The 16,401-nt window shown below is 60.2% G+C and overlaps 1 protein-coding gene across 1 annotated transcript; it reads right to left on the bottom strand.

The window, feature by feature from the left end:
* Positions 1 to 1,818: 1,818 nt before the first annotated feature.
* On the bottom strand, positions 1,819 to 16,199 carry LOC104299219 (uncharacterized). Its single transcript, XM_054171292.1, has 13 exons — positions 15,685 to 16,199; positions 15,363 to 15,489; positions 14,141 to 14,248; positions 13,772 to 13,882; positions 11,785 to 12,777; positions 11,268 to 11,318; positions 9,741 to 9,914; positions 8,950 to 9,468; positions 8,733 to 8,834; positions 7,604 to 7,702; positions 6,281 to 6,382; positions 6,022 to 6,135; positions 1,819 to 3,660 (listed from the first exon to the last, which is right to left on the bottom strand). The coding sequence occupies exons 1-13, from the start codon at positions 16,063 to 16,065 to the stop codon at positions 2,648 to 2,650; spliced, it is 3,894 nt and encodes a 1,297-aa protein (XP_054027267.1). The 5' UTR covers positions 16,066 to 16,199; the 3' UTR covers positions 1,819 to 2,647.
* Between the last annotated feature and the right edge of the window lie 202 nt (positions 16,200 to 16,401).

Here is a 16,401-nt window from a genome sequence, read left to right as displayed (position 1 = left end):
CTGAAGCGACGTCATCGGTGGAAGAGCTCTTGATGTTTTCTATCTGGACTTCTGGAAGGCCTCTGACACAATTCCAACAAGATCCTTCTCTATCTAAATTGGGGAGAGTTGGATCTGACAGCCAGAGTGCTCAGCAGCAAGGAATTGGTTGGAGGGTCACACTCAGAGGGTGGTGGTGAATGGTTCCACGTCCAGATGGAGATGAGTGACAAGTGGTGTCCCTCAGAGGTCCATGCTGGGACCGGTACTGGTTAATGTCTCCATCAATGACCTGGACAGAGACACCGAGGCACCCTCAGCACATTTGCAGGCAACACCAAGCTGAGGGTGCAGGCAACACAGTTGAAGGACAGGATCCATCCTGAGCGACCTGGACAGGCTGCAGAAGTGGAACCATGGCAATCTCCTGAGGTTCAACAAGGCTGAGTACGGGGTCCTGCACCTGGGTCGGGGCAACCCCAAGCACAAACCCAGGCTGGGGATGAAGGGCTGCAGAGCAGCCCTGTGGAGGACTTAGGGATGCTGGGGGGGGGTGAGAAACTGGACATGAGCCAGCACCCAGCGCTGCCAGCCCAGCCTCAGCCTGTTCTGCAGTGTGGGCAGCAGGTGGAGGGAGGGGATTCTACCCCTCTGCTGTGCTCTGCTGAGACCTCCCCTGCAGCGCTGGGGCAGCTCTGGAGACCGCACACCGTGTCCCGGTGGGCTGCAAAAGCCATTCCGGCGCCCGGGGCACGGCAGTTTGACAGCGGCCTCCCCGGCCCTTGCTGCCCGGGGCCTCTCCTCAGGGAGCCCGCACCTCGGAGGCCCCGGGAGAGGCCCCAGACGCTTGTGCACGCCCAGTGCCCCGGGCCTCGGAGCCGCTCACCGGCCCGGCCGCGCCGCCATATTCAGCAGCGGCGCCACGTCCCGCCTTTCGCCCGGGCAGCAGCCAATCGAGTGGAGCGAGCCTGCCCACCCTTTCTCGCTATTGGTCGATTGCCACTTGGCCCCGCCCTTCCATAAGTACATTCTTCTCCACCGCAGCCAATCACCACGGGCAGCTGTGGCGCTGCCCCCACCAGGAGGGTTAGGTTGATTTCCATTGGCCAGCGAAGGCTAGATCAGGGCGCTTGATTGGAGGAGGCGAGTGTGACGCCATGAGGAGGTGGGGAATACGAGCCCGCGCCTTCTCGTTGTCACAGCAACGGCGGAGCGGGGCCGGGCTGCAGCGGGGCCCGGCCGCGGCCAGGCCAGTGCGGGAGCGTGGGCCCAGAGCTTCCTCACGGAGCACCCGCGGCGGGGAGGGCCTCCCGGGAACCTGAGGAGGGACGCGAGAAGAGCGATGCGCTGCCACAAAGCACGCCGGCCCGGCTGTGCCGCCACCGTCAGGCTCCCCTTGCCGGGAGGGGAGGGGAGCCCGGGGCCGAGCCCCGGCCCAGGCTGAGCAGAGCCCAGCGCTTCCCACTGAGTTGCTGCGGCAGGCCTCTGATTCTGTTCCACTGCCCGTCATTTCCACAGCCAAGATTTGCCGTGGGAAAAGGGTACCTGGGAGGTGCAGACCTGGAGTTTCTCCTCTGGCTCCAGCCTGCCTCTTCTCCCTCAAATAACCCACTGCACTTCTCCAACGACTTTAAAACAAACAAACCAACCAAAACCAAAAAAGAAAACATCTGAAGAAACACACTGAGGAGAAGGCTGTTTAACCACACTTGTCACAACTGTCTGACAGCAAGGGAGCCAAAATGGCTCCTGCCTGACACAGCCACTGGCTGCTGCTTCTCTGTTGGCTTTCCACGAGGCTCAACACCATCCACAAGGTGACAGATCCTCTGTCCAAACTATTTTATTACCAAATGAATCATCTCCTTGCAGTGTCACGACATGTCATGCTCTCAGCAGCCTGCAGGGACACTGACTCTGAGCAAAACCACAGTTTTCTGGCAGGGAACCTGTAAGGAGCTCTCCAAACGTTCTGTTTTCACAGGATTTGGAACACTGAACCAAGGCAGGAGCCCTAGAACAAGGTGGTAAAGCTAAGTGCAACACAACTTTTAAGGCTATGCAGAATGAAAACCACATTCCAGGCTCATCTTACAATCCCAGACTTCAGGAACCCCTCCTCAGGGTTTGGCAGCCCAAAAGCCCCACAGGCTGCCTCTCAGGCTCTGCTTCCCCTCTTCCTGAAGAGGCTTTTCTCAAACAGCCACAGGCTCAACACTTCCTTTCTGGAAGCATTTCACACCCAGAGGGGGTTTCCTGGAGCTGTTTTTCTTGTGAATGGACAATTAGTGGCTTCGTTCTGAGCCCTGCCCAGGAACCCTCAGCAGCACAGGCATGACATTCCAGACCTTCTCCAGCTTGGAGCATTAGAGTTTGTTCCATGTGCGGGTGACTTCTTCCTCACGTGGATTCATTACTGAGTGCCACAGACCTTCCTCCAAAGCTCCACCACATCCCCAACAGCCCCAGGCACCGGTGAGAGCCATCAAACAGCTCTGCAGTGGAAAATAACCTCCTCAACCTTCTCCCTTTACCTGGGAAGGGGCTCAGGATGGCCGTCGGGCAGCCTCCCACCTCCCACTCATGGTCCACCTCAGAGCTGGGGCATCCTGCCACAAGCCTGCTTCCAGCCCGGCAGCGCTGAGGGCCAAGGCCTGGCTGGGCGTTTCTATATGGAGTGCATCACAGACCCCCTGATCTCCGTGCAGGGCCAGCCAGCCAGGCTCAGGTGTGTCTCCTGCACGTGGCTCTCCTGGTGCTTCATGAAGCTCCTCCTGAGCACAAACCTCTTCCTGCAGAGCGGGCACTGGAAGAGGCCCTGCCCCGAGTGGCGCCGCTGGTGGTTCAGGAGGTAGTCCTTGCGCCGGTAGCTCTTGTCGCACTCGGAGCACTTGTAGGGCCGCTCGTCCGTGTGGGTCATCTGGTGCCGGACCAGCCACGAGTGGCACACGAAGCTTTTCCCACAGTCACTGCAGATGTAGGACTTGCCCCTGCCCTGGCCCTGCTGCTGGCTGGCCGGGCTGCCCCGGGGCTGCCGGCAGCGCAGGCAGCCCTCCGGTTTGTCCGGGGGGTGGTCCCAGCAGGGGCTGCCCAAGGGGTTTTCCCCCGGGAAGTTCTCCTCTCCTTCTACTGAGGGCTGCTCCTCTGCGCTCAGCCCCTCGTGGGCGGCCAGCCTGGCTCTGTCCATCGGGGCTTGGCCGCGCACAGGCTGCAGCCCCCCGCAGGGGGCGCTGGCAGCCCCCAGCCCCGCCTCCCTCTCGCCCTGCGCGCAGGGCTGGGGGTGCAGCAGGTGGAAAACCCTTTCGCTGAGACTCCTCTCGCACGTGGGGCCTGGGAATGCCTCCCCTTCTCGGGCTCCCACGGGAGGCTGGAGCTGCTCCAGCTGGCTGGAGCCCCTCTCACCTCTGCTGTAGGGGCAGGGTCTCTTCCCAAGGCTGCTCTCCTGAGCGCTGAAGAAATCCAGGTGCTCGGCAAAGCCTCGCTCGTACCGCGCCTCGGCCCCGAGGCCGCTCCCACTGCTGCTGGCTTCCATCATTTCTGAAGGCCACTGACCATCCCATGTCACTCCAGGGCTAGGGTCCTTGGAAAACTTCTCTGCAGGTCTTACTGGCAGCTCTGGCTCACAGGTTGTGCTTTCAAAGCAATCTGCTGGGGGGTCTGTCTTGGAGCTCTCATCGTGCACTGAAACACAGAATTCAGAACCAATTAAGGAATCTCCTCCAGAGGATCCCTCAGAGCCTACAGCCAGGTCACACTAACAGGCAGGGTAAATGCAGTGGGAGGTTTTAACACTGAGAAGGGAACAAGCAGCAGTGTTCCACTGAAAGAAAACCTTCATGAAAATAGATCCCTGAATCCCAGCATGGTGAGGATTGGAAGGGAGCTCAGCAGCTCCCCCAGCCCTGCTCCAGCAGGGCACCCACAGCACCCACCCCAGCAGCACAGTGCCCAGGGGGGGTTGGAAGCTCTCCACACCAGGAGCCTCCACAACCTCTCTGGGCAGCCTGGGACAGGCCTCCAGCACCCTCACAACAAACAACTTCCTCCTCCTGTTCAGGTGGAACCTCCTGGGCCCCAGTCTGTGCCCTCTGCCCCTTGTGCTGTCCCTGGGCACCACTCAGCAGAGCCTGGCCCCAGCCTCTTGCCCCCCAGGCTGCCTTCAGCTCTTGCTGAGCATTGCTCAGCTGCCCTCTGGGGCTGCTCTTCTGCAGGCTCTCAGCCCCAGGGCTCTCAGCCTTGGCTGCTCCCAGAGCTGCTCCAGGCCCCTCAGCAGCTCCCCAGCCTGCCCTGCACTCTCTCCAGTAATCTTTTTGCAATCTTTTTTTTCCCCCCATCTACACAAAAATTCCCTCACACAATGTCCTGATCCAGGTGTCTGAAATGTGAGGTCTCAGCTCCCTGACTGAGCAGACACTGTGTCACCTCAGTGTGTCAGCTGCTCCCTGGACACTCCAGTGAGGATCTGGAGAAGCCCAAGCTGAGGCACTGGGGCCAGCTCAGCTCAGTATGGAAGTCCCCTTCTGCTTGAACAGTTGTCTCCACAGCCTGGCCTTCCAACCTCACCCAAAATGGGACCTGTTACCTGAGCTATGTTGATATAACTCTAGGAAGACATTTTCTATGCTGAGGGTGGTGAGAGCCTGTGCCAGGCTGCCCAGAGAGCTGGGAGCTGCCCCCTGCCTGGCACCAGTGCAGCTCAGGCTGGTTGGGGCTGTGAGCAGCCTGCTCTGGCTGCAGCTGTTCCTGCTGGCTGCAGGGGCTTGGCCTGGCTGAGCTTTAAAGATCCCTTCCCACCCAAACCTTTCTGTGGTTCTATGATTTGCCCTGGGACCAACTGTTCTGCTGACCTGCAAATTCCCTCCTGGAATTCCTGTTTCCTGGGACAAATCCCCAGTGTTGCCTGATGATTTTCACCAATGCTTTTCAGCCCAGCTCTGCAACACTGCCTGTTTTTTTTCTGTCCCCTCAGGATCTGTGACCCTTCCAACATCTGGGAGCTGCAGAAAGACTCCACTGAGCATCACAGATCATCAGGTCCAACCCTCACCCCAGCACTGCCAGGGCAGCACCAAACCATGGCCCTCAGCACCACAGCTCCATGGCTTTGAAACCCCACGGGGGATGAGGACTGCACCACAGCCCTGGGCAGCCTGCTCCCATCAGGAAGGACCACAAGGCCTCTCAGCAGCACCAACCAGCCCAGCCCAAAGTTATCTGTGCTGCATAAACCTCCTGAGCTCTTTTTTCTCTCACATCTGCACACAAACATGTTCCCACAGGCCATGCTAAAGCCTGGATGGAAAAGGTTGCTCTGCAGTAACTGCCTAAGCACGTTCTCTCACACCAGAAACTTTAGGCTGTGCCTAAGAACAGGCTGCAAGGTCAGGAACAGACTAGCTGGCTGAGAAGCTCACCCTGTGAACTCCCCCAGAGCAGCTGCAAGAGGTCTTCCTAGAGAAGGAGTGAGGTGGAGGTGATCCAGCCTTACATCATGGCAATGGTCCAGATGGCCGAGTCCTTCCCTGTCACATCCCCATGCACACTGAGATTTCACTCCTTGGTCTGCTCTACAGGAACTTCACCAGGTGCCAGGAATGCCAACTGATTCCCACCCAAAAGATTCCTCTGCACCCCCTCCTCAGTCACACCCCCAGTGCTGCACAACCAGCCCCAGGCTGTGGCCAAGACTGCATTTAATTAACACCCCCATCCATATCTGCACTCCCAGAGAAGCCCTGGCCCAAAGATGATCTTCAAGGTCTTTTCCAACCAAAGATAATACTATGAATCTCCCTCCATTAACTCCACCTCAAACATGATGCTGCTCTGCATGGGCTCAAGCACAACCCCAAGCAGCACCTCAGACACTTTTAGGAGCCCCTTCAGCTGACATTCGGTGACCGACTCTCAGCCAGCAGACTGAGGTTTGGTCTGGCTCCTCCATGGCTTCAGTTACAAGGTTGTGACATTTAATATAGCATCTCAAAAGACTCCAAATTAGATTGAGTGCCCCAGAAACCTCTGCTGAAATCCACCACTAACCTGCACTTGCACCTGCAGAGGTTTCCTCTCTCTCCAGGCCTCGTGGCTCAGGGCACCGTGGCTCCTCCTCTTGTTTAATCCAGGACAAAACGTGGGCTGGGTAAGGCTGGAACCCTGCTGGGGAGAAGGGTTTGACACAGGTGAGAAAGAGGCAAAAGATGGAAGAGTGGGGAGCTCACAAGGATAAGGAAAGTGCTGGAAAACACCACCCCAGAAGGGATCATTCCCACAGCAGGAACTTCTGCCAGGGAATCCTCACCTGCCTCGGGGTCCCTCGGGAGGTCCTGGCCCTCCTCAGCACAGCTCTCCTGGCCTTGCTTGGGCTGGCCTGAAGCCTCAGGCTCGTAAAACGTTTGCTCTGCTGGAGGAGAGAACGGACAGCAAGGGTCTCCTGATGTCCCAAGCTCAGGATCTCACAAGGGTGAAGCCTGCCTGTGTTTTGGGGCTTGTTCTCCCCCAGGCCAAGGTCCCACAAACCCAGGTTCTTAATGAAACCTAAGGGAAAGGTCTGAACCTCCCAGTTCTACAGACACTGGAAGCCAAGTGAAGCCACAGTGCAGCACACAGGCAGAGCTGCTGCTCTGTGTGAAGAGGAAGGACTGACAGGCACAAAGGAGAACACTTTATCTGTCACACAAAGAGGTGCCACCAAGTGAGAAGGCACCAAACAGGTCCCTGGGCTGTCCTCACACAGCAGCAGTCAGTGTGCTTACCAAACATCCAGGGAGGAGATGGGAGGAGGAAAAAGGCAACCTGAAGCCTCTGCAATCTCATGAAGTTCAACAAGGGCAAGTGTGGGGTCCTGCCCCTGGGGAGGAACAACCTCCTGCAGTACAGGTGAGGGGTTGACCAGATGGGCAACAGCTCTGTGAAGGAGCTGGGAGTGCTGGGGGACAGCAAGTTCCCCGTGAGCCAGCAAGGAGCCCTCGTGGCCCAGAAGGCAAATGGTCTTCTGGAGGGCAAGCTGCTGTGGGTGCCCTGCTTTAGCAGGGGAGTTGGACTGGATGATCTCTAGAGGTCCCTCCCAACTCCTAACATGCTGGGGCTCAGGGATATGCAGGAGGAGAGGTGCTGCAGCCCTGCAAGAGATGTCTGCAGGGGATGTGGAGCTGAGGAGTGCCACAGCCATGCCGTTCCCCTGCAGCCAGGGAAAGCTGGCAGAGTCCTGCCTCCACCCCGCCACATGGCACCAACCACAGAGCTCACTCCCTGCCTCCTCCAAATCAACCCATGGCCCCCAAAACGTGACTAAGTGCCTCCTCCTGCACTAGACAGCTCATCAGCTTCAAGCTCTCAAGCTGAAGGAAGCAAAGGAAGGGATTTAAGGGAGAACAAACCATTTCCTACCCCATACTGCTTGGTGCAATCAGCCACAGCCTCAGCATGCCCCAAAATGGCTGCGAAGGGAAGGAGGCAGCAGCAGCCCTCACCCGCCAGGGCTGGCAGAGTCTGTTCCAAGCTGGGAGCTTTTCATGAAAGATTTGGAATAGAGGAGAGGAGGTGGAAAAAAAAACAACCAACAACCACCTCTTGGAATTTAATCCTCTGTTTCCTTCTGGCTCCAAGGTATGTGGTTACTCACCCGGGCAGGGCTCCTCAGGAGCTCCTCCAGCCTCCTCCTCCTCCTGCTGATCCGCAGCACACAACTCTTCCTCTTGCTTAATCTGGATTATGCTGTCCTCTGTTAACAGGAACCAGTGCTGGGTTAGCTGCACACACCAAACTCACTCCGGTCCTCAACCCATCCCAGGCACCACTGCTGGGCTCTGGAGAAAACCTCACCTCAATTCTACTGCTCTCTTAAACAGGCCTGAAACATCTGGCATAACCCCCTCAGCATATGTCTGAGCCCCAGAAACACACCCAGATTGTCAGGCAAGTGGAAAGACCACTCTGTCGTGGTGCCTGTCAGCAAAGGAGAGGATGCTCTGCAAGGTCCCCGGGGAGCGGAGTGCCAGCCGAGCTCCCCTGCCGGAGGTCTCGTTCTCTGCCATGGCCTTTTCAGTCCCCCTCAGTGAGGCCTGTGTGCCTTGTGACCCAGCAGAGACACACTGGAGAGAGTCAGGGATGAAACTTAGCCAAAAATGGTAAAAAAACAAGGAAAAGCAGATGGCTTCATGAGCTTTATGCCTCCATCATGCCACCAGGAAGCACACTTCATGTGTAAGACCAAGGACGTTCCCACCGGGCTGGGGAAGCCAGTGTCACCTCTGCCTGGCAGTGCAGCTCTGGCCCAACTGCTGGGGGACAGCAGGGCTGCCTCGTGCCACGGCACGCAGCTCCGCAGCCGGCAAGGAAGAGAAGGGGTTTGGTGGAGTGTTCTGGTGGACTCATGGAATGGTTTGGGTTGGAAGGGACCTTTACTACATCCCTGCCGTCAGCAGGGACTTCTGCAGCTAGAGCAGGTTGCTCAGAGCCCCAGACAACCTGACCTGGAGTGATGCCAGGGATGGGGCAGCTCTCACCTCTATGGGCAACCTGGGCCAGAGTCTTAGCACTCTCAGTGGCAAATACTCCTTCCTTCTACCCAGCCTAAATCTCTCTGAGTTTACAACCATTAAGACTGGCAGGGCTGCCCAACAACCACCTCTGGAGGACCCCATCCAACACCGTGAGCACCCTGGGGAGGGGCTGACGCCCCCAGAAGAGCCCTGCTGGTGGGGTTTTGGCCATCCACGTCCCGACAGCCTGCCTGTCCCGACGCCACTCACCGCTGCCACTCTCCACAGGGTCACCTCTCCCGTTCTCATCCTCGCAGGGCTGGTTCCCATCTTCCCACCGGGCCCGGGCATCGCGTCTGGGGGTGCCAGGCTCTGCGGGGGGCGGAAGGTAAGTGAGGGGCCCCCGGGGGGTGCTGGAGGGGTAGGGGTGGAGGGATACATCGCGGACCCTCCCGCTGCCCACCTCCCCGCCTCGCCAGAGCCTTACCGGGGGGCAGGAGCGGCCGGGCGTTGCTGCGGAGCACGGCGCGGTTGAGGGCTCGCTGCCAGCCGCGCAGCGCCCGCCACTCGCGCTGCCCGAACTGCACCCACACGTCCTCCAGGCTCACCGGGCCCCGCGCCGCCCGGGGCCGCGCCGCCTCCCGCCCGGGGCCGCGCCTGGCCGCCGCCCGCGGGGCCGCCCCGCCGCCGCCGCCGCTCTCCAGCCGCCGCTCCAGCGCCTGGAGCCGGCCCCGCAGAGCCAGCGCGGCCCGCAGCTGCCGCTCCGCCCGCGCCAACCGGGCTTCCAACCGGAGCAGCCGCGCCGCCACCGCCTCCTCCTGCCCGACACGGGGACCGGCCATGGCCGCCGAGCCCGGCCCGGCCCCAGCGATCCACACCGAGCCCGCCGAGCCCGGCCCCGCCGCCGCTGACACCGACCCAGCCCCGGCCCAGCCCCGGCCCGGCCCCGCCGCTCCGGTCCCGCAGCGCCCCCTGCCGCAGCCCGTGACACGCACTGCGGCGCCCCCTGGAGGTGGGGCGGGGCCGGGAGGGAGGCAGGATGGCAGCGGAGTCCACGCAGGGATGGGGGATCCAGGGAGCGATCAGGAAACAGCTCAGAGCCAGGGGGCTCAAAGCTCCTGTGAGCGCTGGGAGGGATCGAGGATCATCTCAGAGCCACCAGGCGCTGGGGGCCGCTCAGAGCTTGGGAGGATCAGGGATCACCTCGGGAGAGAAAGCAGCTCCCTGCTTCACGGGCTCTGCTCTAACTGCGGGCAGCAGGACTCCCCTGGAATTTACCTGCTTGTTGGACGAGACCCAGGCTCCTCAGGTACCAAATGCCAACTGCCAGGGGACTCTCCTTCAGCACAGCAAAGCAGAACCAGTCACTGTTCACCACTTTGGCCACCAAGCAAGAAGTGACAGCACATGAACCCCCCTGCCCGCACAGGTCCCTGCTCTGGCCATGGATACCTGCATGGAGAGGGGCTCACCACAGGCAGACTCACCTGAGAGCTGGGAAATCAAAGACCTCAGCAGCATGAGCATGAGAAAAGGTGAGAGCTGGGGCACCAAGAACAGCCCTGGCTGAAGATGCTTCAGCATGTGTGGCTCTGTGAGCTCCCACGGGGTGGGTGCAGAGAGATTCACCTCATCTGCTGTGGGCAAGAATCTAATTAACTTCAGCAGCTCTGAAACCAGCACAGGAGAGTTCCTGACCTATGCTTTGCCGGTAACAGACCTGGAAAGAGATCTCTTTCCTTGGCCAAAGGAGTTTCCAGGCTAAAACATCTCCCACAGCAGCCAGAGGAACATTTCTGTTGCCATGGGGATGAGCCAGCCACCTGCACCCTCCCCTTGACAGGCACTTTGGGACCTGGAAGCGACAGAGGGGTTTCCAAAGCCCAGTTAGTGATGAGGAAAACACAGAGGAGGAGGAGGAGGTTGAAAACAGGAAACAGCTGGGACTGCACCATGGGTTTGGACACTCTGCTAAACACTGGGAATGTTTTCCTTAATGATTTGGGATATGATGGAAGTTGATGCCCAGGAACAAGAACCACACTCCAGGAGAAGAGGATGAAGGCAAGAATGCAGCACAAAGAGAAGAACAGTTAATGTGGAGGTGGTCAGCAGAAAGCCACCCCAAATCCACTTCAGCCTGGGAGGAACAGAGGGCCTCTCCCCACCCAGGAGACTTGTAGAAGTGTGACAAGGAATTTGGGTGACATCACACTCCAGGGTGGAGGCAGAGTGGATGGAAACTGCCTGGTGCAGAGACCTGGGGGTGCCAATGACCGTGCCTAAAGATGAGGCAGCAGTGCCCAGGTGACCAAGGAGGCCACCAGCAGCCTGGCCTGGAGCAGCAGTGGTGTGGCCAGCAGGAGCAGGGCAGCGATTGCCCCCTGGACTGGGCACTGGGGAGGCCACAGCTCAAATCCTGGGGTCAGTTTTGGGCCTCTCACTCCAAGAAGGACATTGAGGAGCTGGAGCAGGGCCAGAGAAGGACAACACAGGGTCTGGAGGACAGGCCTGGAGAGGAGCAGCTGAGGCACCCGGGGTTGTTAAACCTGGAGAAAAGGAGGCTGAGGGAGACCCTTCTGGCTCTCTGCAACTCCCTGAAAGGAGGCTGCGGCCAGGTGGGGCTTGGTTTCTTCACCAGCCCAATGGATTGCAGGGTTTTACGAACAAAAACTATGCTTTCCAGCTCTAGCTTCCTGTGGGAAACACCACCTGGCCTGCAGCAGTGTGAGGAGAGAGCTGGGAACCAGCTGGCTACTCCTCCGTGCTGCAGGGGGCACGTGCCAGCGAGGCCTGGCCCCATACCTGCGTCTAGCGGCCTGGAGTCTTCCGTGCGCCTCAGACTCATCCTTGAAGCTGAACAGCAGAACTTGGTCCAGGGGAGCAGACAAGAAAACTCCAGAGAAACAAGACCTTGCAAAGCAACCCAGCCTCACCAGAACCAGTGCAGACAGCTCGACTCACAACCCGCAGAGCCCCAAACCGCTTTTATTCTGGAGAGCTTTCTGGGCAGGCTATGAGGTTCTGAGGGCAACACGAGGTTCTGTGGCCAGAGATGGGCACTGGTGCCGAGGACAATCCTCACTCTCCTCTGGCGGGACCGCCCGTAGGCCATCTCCTCCTCCCTGCCGTGGCTGCAGGGCCGCCTAAAAGCCGTGCAGCGCGGGCTGCCTGGTCCCCGGCGCGGGCTGCCTGGTCCCCGGCGCGGGCTGCCTGCTGCCCGGCGCGGGCTGCCTGCTGCCCGGCGCGGGCTGCCTGGTGCCCGGCGCGGGCTGCCTGCTGCCCGGCGTGGGCTGCCTGCTGCCCGGCGCGGGCTGCCTGCTGCCCGGCGCGGGCGGGCAGCTCCGCTGGCGCAGGTGGATCTTCTGGTGCTGGAGCAGGTGCTGCTTCTGGGTGAAGCGCTTGGGGCACTCGGGGCAGGGGTAGGGCCGCTCCCCGGTGTGGATGCGCTGGTGCCGGATCAGGTTGGAGGGGTGGCTGAAGGTCTTGCCGCAGTATGGGCACCACAGGACCCCTCCTCTCCGGCCCGAGTGCACACGCTGGTGCACCACCAGGGTCTTCTTCTCGGAGAAGCACTCCTGGCACTTGTCACACTTGTAGGTCCTGCCCCATCGGTGGAGCCTGCGCCCTGCCTTGCAGCTGACGCCGCTGGCGACGCTCTTCGTGCACCTGAGGCTGCTGGGCACCTCCAGGGCTGGGGCACCGGCGGGGGGTTTTGTGTTCTGGGTCTGCTTGAACCTCTCCATGGATGTGTGAGTCCTGTCTGCTGCGTGGGTCCTGCCTTCCATGCAGGTCCTGCCCTCCATGAAGGCCCCGCTCTCCACATGGGTCTCACCATCCACACGGATCATATCCTGCAGGAGGGCCCTGTGCTCCACATGGCTCCTGCCTTCCACATGGGGCAGTGGGTGCTGGGGCTGGAGGCAGCCCTGCTCATCTCCAGTGTGCTCTCTGCCCCACTGTGTGCTGTGGCTCTCCTGGGGTGCCACCCACATCTTGCTTAGAGAGAAGCCCTTCCCACCTGCTGTACAGGAGTGAGGCCTCTTGCTGGCACCGTTCTGCCTGCAGAAGATGACAGCGCTGCTGTCACTGAGGTCCTCTCCCCCTGGTGTGGCTGAGAGCAGCCTGCTCATGTTCTGGTTTCCCTGCTCCACAGGAGAGCTGTTCTGATGATCAAAGGGCAGTGCCCCGCTGGGAACCTGGAAAAGCAGCTCCTCTGACTCTCCTGATGAAGCCAGGGGGGGCTGGGAGCTCTGGGGACATTCCTCAGTGTCCTGCTGCTCCACTTTGAACGTCACCACCTCCTCCACCGGAACTGCAGAGAGCAACAAAGGCAACATTCAGTGTGGTGACACAGGAGGCCTCTGCCATCCCCCCACTCCCTCCCCCCACCATCTGCTTGACTGGGGGAGCACGGCAGGAGGCTGTCACACAGCAGCAGCCAGCTGCAGGAGCAAGAGGGACAACACAGCCCAGAAGCACTGGGACACTTCCCTTGGAGTGGGCTCTAGCAGGCAGGGGGCAGAGGGAAGCGTTTGCCTTTCCCAGAGAGCAGAGAGCAGCAACTTCCAAAATCATCTCCAGCCACCTTCCTTCTAAGCACTGAGATTTGTGGCTGTGCTGAGTTGAAGCTCCTGGAGTCCAGCCACGAACCCAGCACTGCCAGGGCACTGCTGAACCATGGCCCTCAGCACCACATCTCGACAGCTTTGAAACCCCTCTGGGGACAGGGACTGCACCACTGCCCTGGGCAGCCTGGGACAGGCCTGGACAGCCCTCAAGGGGCAGAAATTGGCCTCAATGTGCCCCAGGGGAAGTTTAGGTTGTTCCTTGGGAGAAGAGACCAATCCCCACTCCTCCTTTCAGGGGGCTGCAGAGAGCAATGAGGTCTCCCCTCAGCCTCCTCTTCTCCAGGCTCAGCACCCCCAGCTCCCTCAGCTGCTCCTCCCCAGCCCTGCTCTCCAGACCCTTCCCAGCTTTGTTGCCCTTCTCTGGCCCTGCTCCAGCTCCTTGATGTCCTTCTTGGAGTGAGTGGCTCAAAACTGACCCCAGGATTCAAGGTGTGGCCTCACCAGTGCCCACTCCAGGGGGACAATCCTGTACCTGGAAGACCCAGGCTGTGGTCTGCTGTGCTGCCATCCTTTGGGGGCACAAAAGGATCCACCTCCAAAACCAGGACACCAATGATGGCCACGAGGGGCCCACCTGCCCCTCCTCAGTTCCCATGTCTTAGCACACACTCTCCCACAGCAAGAGTGTTGGGGGCTTCCACCCCCTCCAGCTGCACCGTGGCAGTGCTGAGCACTCACCCACACTGAGCTCCGTGAGCTCCGCAGCCTCCGTGGCTTCTCGCTCCTCCACACACGGCTCGGCCTCCTGCTTCACACCACCCACAGGGCTCAGCTCTGGGAAGCTGTGGGCTGCTGAGGCAAAGAGGAAAAGTCTTTAGTGGTTATCTCAGCAAAATCCCTGACTCCCAGCATGGTGGAGTTGGAAGGGACCTCTGGAGATCATCCAGCCCCACCCTGCCACTAAAGGGACACCCACAGCACCCAGCCCAGGGGCACAACGCCCATGGGGGGTTGGAAGCTCTCCACACCAGGAGACTCCACAACCTCTCTGGGCAGCCTGGAACAGACCTCCAGCACCCTCACAACAAAGAGTGATTCATCTCTTGCCTGCACTTGGTTCTGCCAGAGCCTCTCTCGAAGCCGTCTCAATCTCATTGCAGGGAGCTTCCACCCTCTGAAGCTGGGCCAGGAGGTCAGGTTTGGAGATTGCATCATCTGTTGAGGAACAGAAATATTACAGTTCCTGTGCTACACCACAACACCCACTGTGTGCAAGGGGAAGCAGAGACTCATCTGTGCTCTGAGGCCAGCTCTGGTGGCCACAACACAAGGAACAAATGACAGGACAAGAGGAAAGGGCCTCAAGTTGCCCCCGGGGAGGTTTGGGTTGGACGTGAGGAACAATTTCTTCTACAAAAGGACTGTCCAGGCCTGTCCCAGGCTGCCCAGGGCAGTGGTGCAGTCCCCAGCCCTGGAAGGGTTTCAGAGCTGTGGAGACGTGGTGCTGAGGGCCATGGGTTGGTGGTGCCCTGGCAGTGCTGGGGTAAGGGTAGGACTCCATGAGCTTAAAGCTCTCTTCTGACCAAGATGATTCTGATTCTAACACAGTTTGGCAGCTAGGAAATGGCAGCTTCCACCTCTGGCAAGCCAGCTGTAGGCACACCCTGTGGGCCAAGAGGCTGTGCTGGCACCAGGCACCACAGGGGCTGGATGTGACCTGGGCTCGCAGCAACAGGCGTCAGCTTCTCCGGGTTTCTCCTGCATCCAGCTCTAGAGCCCTCAGCACAGGCAGGGACCTGCTGCAGCAGGGCCAGGGGAGGCCACAGCAGTGCTGGCAGGGCTGGAAGCCCTCTGCTGGGAGCCAGGCTGAGAGAGTTGGGCTTGGGCAGCATGGAGAGGAGAAGGCTGCAGGGAGAGCTTCTGGAGGCCTTCAGTGCTTCAAGGGCTGAGCAGAGCTGGGGACAGAGTTTGGAGCAGGGATCCTGCTGGGACAGGACAAGGGCTGGTGGTTTGAGCTGAGAGAGGGAGGTTCAGACTGGAGAGAAGGGAGAGGTGTTTGACACTGAGGGTGGTGAGAGCCTGTGCCAGGCTGCCCAGAGAGCTGGGAGCTGCCCCCTGCCTGGCACCAGTGCAGAGCAGGTTATCTGAGTAACCTACTGCAGTTGCAGATGTCCCTGCTGACTCCAGGGTCTGGGCTGGATGAGCTTTAAAGATCCCTTCCCACCCAAGACATTCCATGATTCTGAATCTGCTTCTCAGAGGAAGAAGTTCCCAGAGCAGAGCTGCTGCTCTGGAAGTGCTGATGCCTGATGGACCCAGGGACACCTACCCAGGGAGATGAGAGCTTCATTCTTCCCTCTGAGCACGTTGGTGTACAGCTCCCTCTGCCAGCTCTCCAGACTCTCCCACTCCTCAGGAGAGAAGGATGTGACCTTGCTCTCCACCAGGGCCTGCAACTGCAAAGGGGACACAGATCCAGAACCTGGAGCCGACAAAATCCTTGGGAGACATCCTGGTGTCTATCGCTGCTGCCCATCAAGGACTGAAAGGAGGAAGAAGTCCTGCCTGGGGATGACCTTGCGACACAAGCAGCTCCTCGAGGTGGGTGATTGTGCCCCTCCAACCCCGAGCCCTTAAGAGCCATTTGTTACCTTGGAGACCTCCCCCCCAGGAGGCAGCCGCAGGATCCAGAAGTTTCTGTTCTTGAGGAGGTTCTCCACGTTCTCCAGGCGCCGCTGGAGCTGCCCGTACTCCTGGATCAGGGTGCCCAGCACGGCCAGTTTGCTCTCCAGCTGGTTCCCGAAATCCACCACCGTTTTCTCGTAGTCCAAGTACTTCTTCTCGGCGGTCACCGCCCGGTGCTCCAGGCTGAGCAGCCTCGAGGTGTGGGCGTCCACGCTCCGTTCCACCGCCTGCACGGCCGCCACCACCGTCCACAGCGAGATGCTGGCGCCGCTCGGACACGGGGCTTTGGCCGGGGCGCCCGGGAGAGCCTCGGGGAAGCAGAAGCTCCGGGGGTGCAGGGACTCCATTCCCGCTCCTCCCTCTGCCCGGAGCCGAGCTTGCTACTGGCTGTTCTCCGGGGCTACCGCACGGCGTCCACCGGGCGTCCACCGGTGCTGCTCGTTGCTGGGGGCGGGCAGAAAGGGAACTGGGTCAGGTCCAGTCGCGGGACACCGGGCTCGGCCTCCTCGCTCGCCCTGGGGCCGCAGCACAGCGGGCCCGGTGCTCCGTTCCCTGTCCGGGGCACCGCACAGCGAGCCCGGTTCTCCCCCGGGCCGGAAGCCCCGGCGCGCACGGCCCGGGCTTCCCCTCCCCTCCGCGGTCACGGCCTCGGACCCTTCCCCTCTGTGTCCACTCTGGCAGTA

The sequence above is a fragment of the Dryobates pubescens genome, chromosome 21 (assembly GCF_014839835.1).
Source record: "Dryobates pubescens isolate bDryPub1 chromosome 21, bDryPub1.pri, whole genome shotgun sequence".
Taxonomy (NCBI): domain Eukaryota; kingdom Metazoa; phylum Chordata; class Aves; order Piciformes; family Picidae; genus Dryobates; species Dryobates pubescens.
Note: the sequence above shows the minus strand (reverse complement) of the source record. Positions and strands in the feature narration are given on the sequence as shown.

What these genes read in the sequence shown, in the direction of transcription:
- LOC104299219 (XM_054171292.1), bottom strand. Translation starts at nt 16,065, where the DNA reads ATGGAGTCCCTGCACCCCCGGAGCTTCTGCTTCCCCGAGGCTCTCCCG. An exon ending in TCTGGCAGAACCAAGTGCAG is followed by an intron (nt 13,883 to 14,140) that starts GCAAGAGATGAA and finishes TTGCCTCAGCAG; the next exon opens with CCCACAGCTTCCCAGAGCTG. An exon ending in GCTCACGGAGCTCAGTGTGG is followed by an intron (nt 12,778 to 13,771) that starts GTGAGTGCTCAG and finishes TGCTCTCTGCAG; the next exon opens with TTCCGGTGGAGGAGGTGGTG.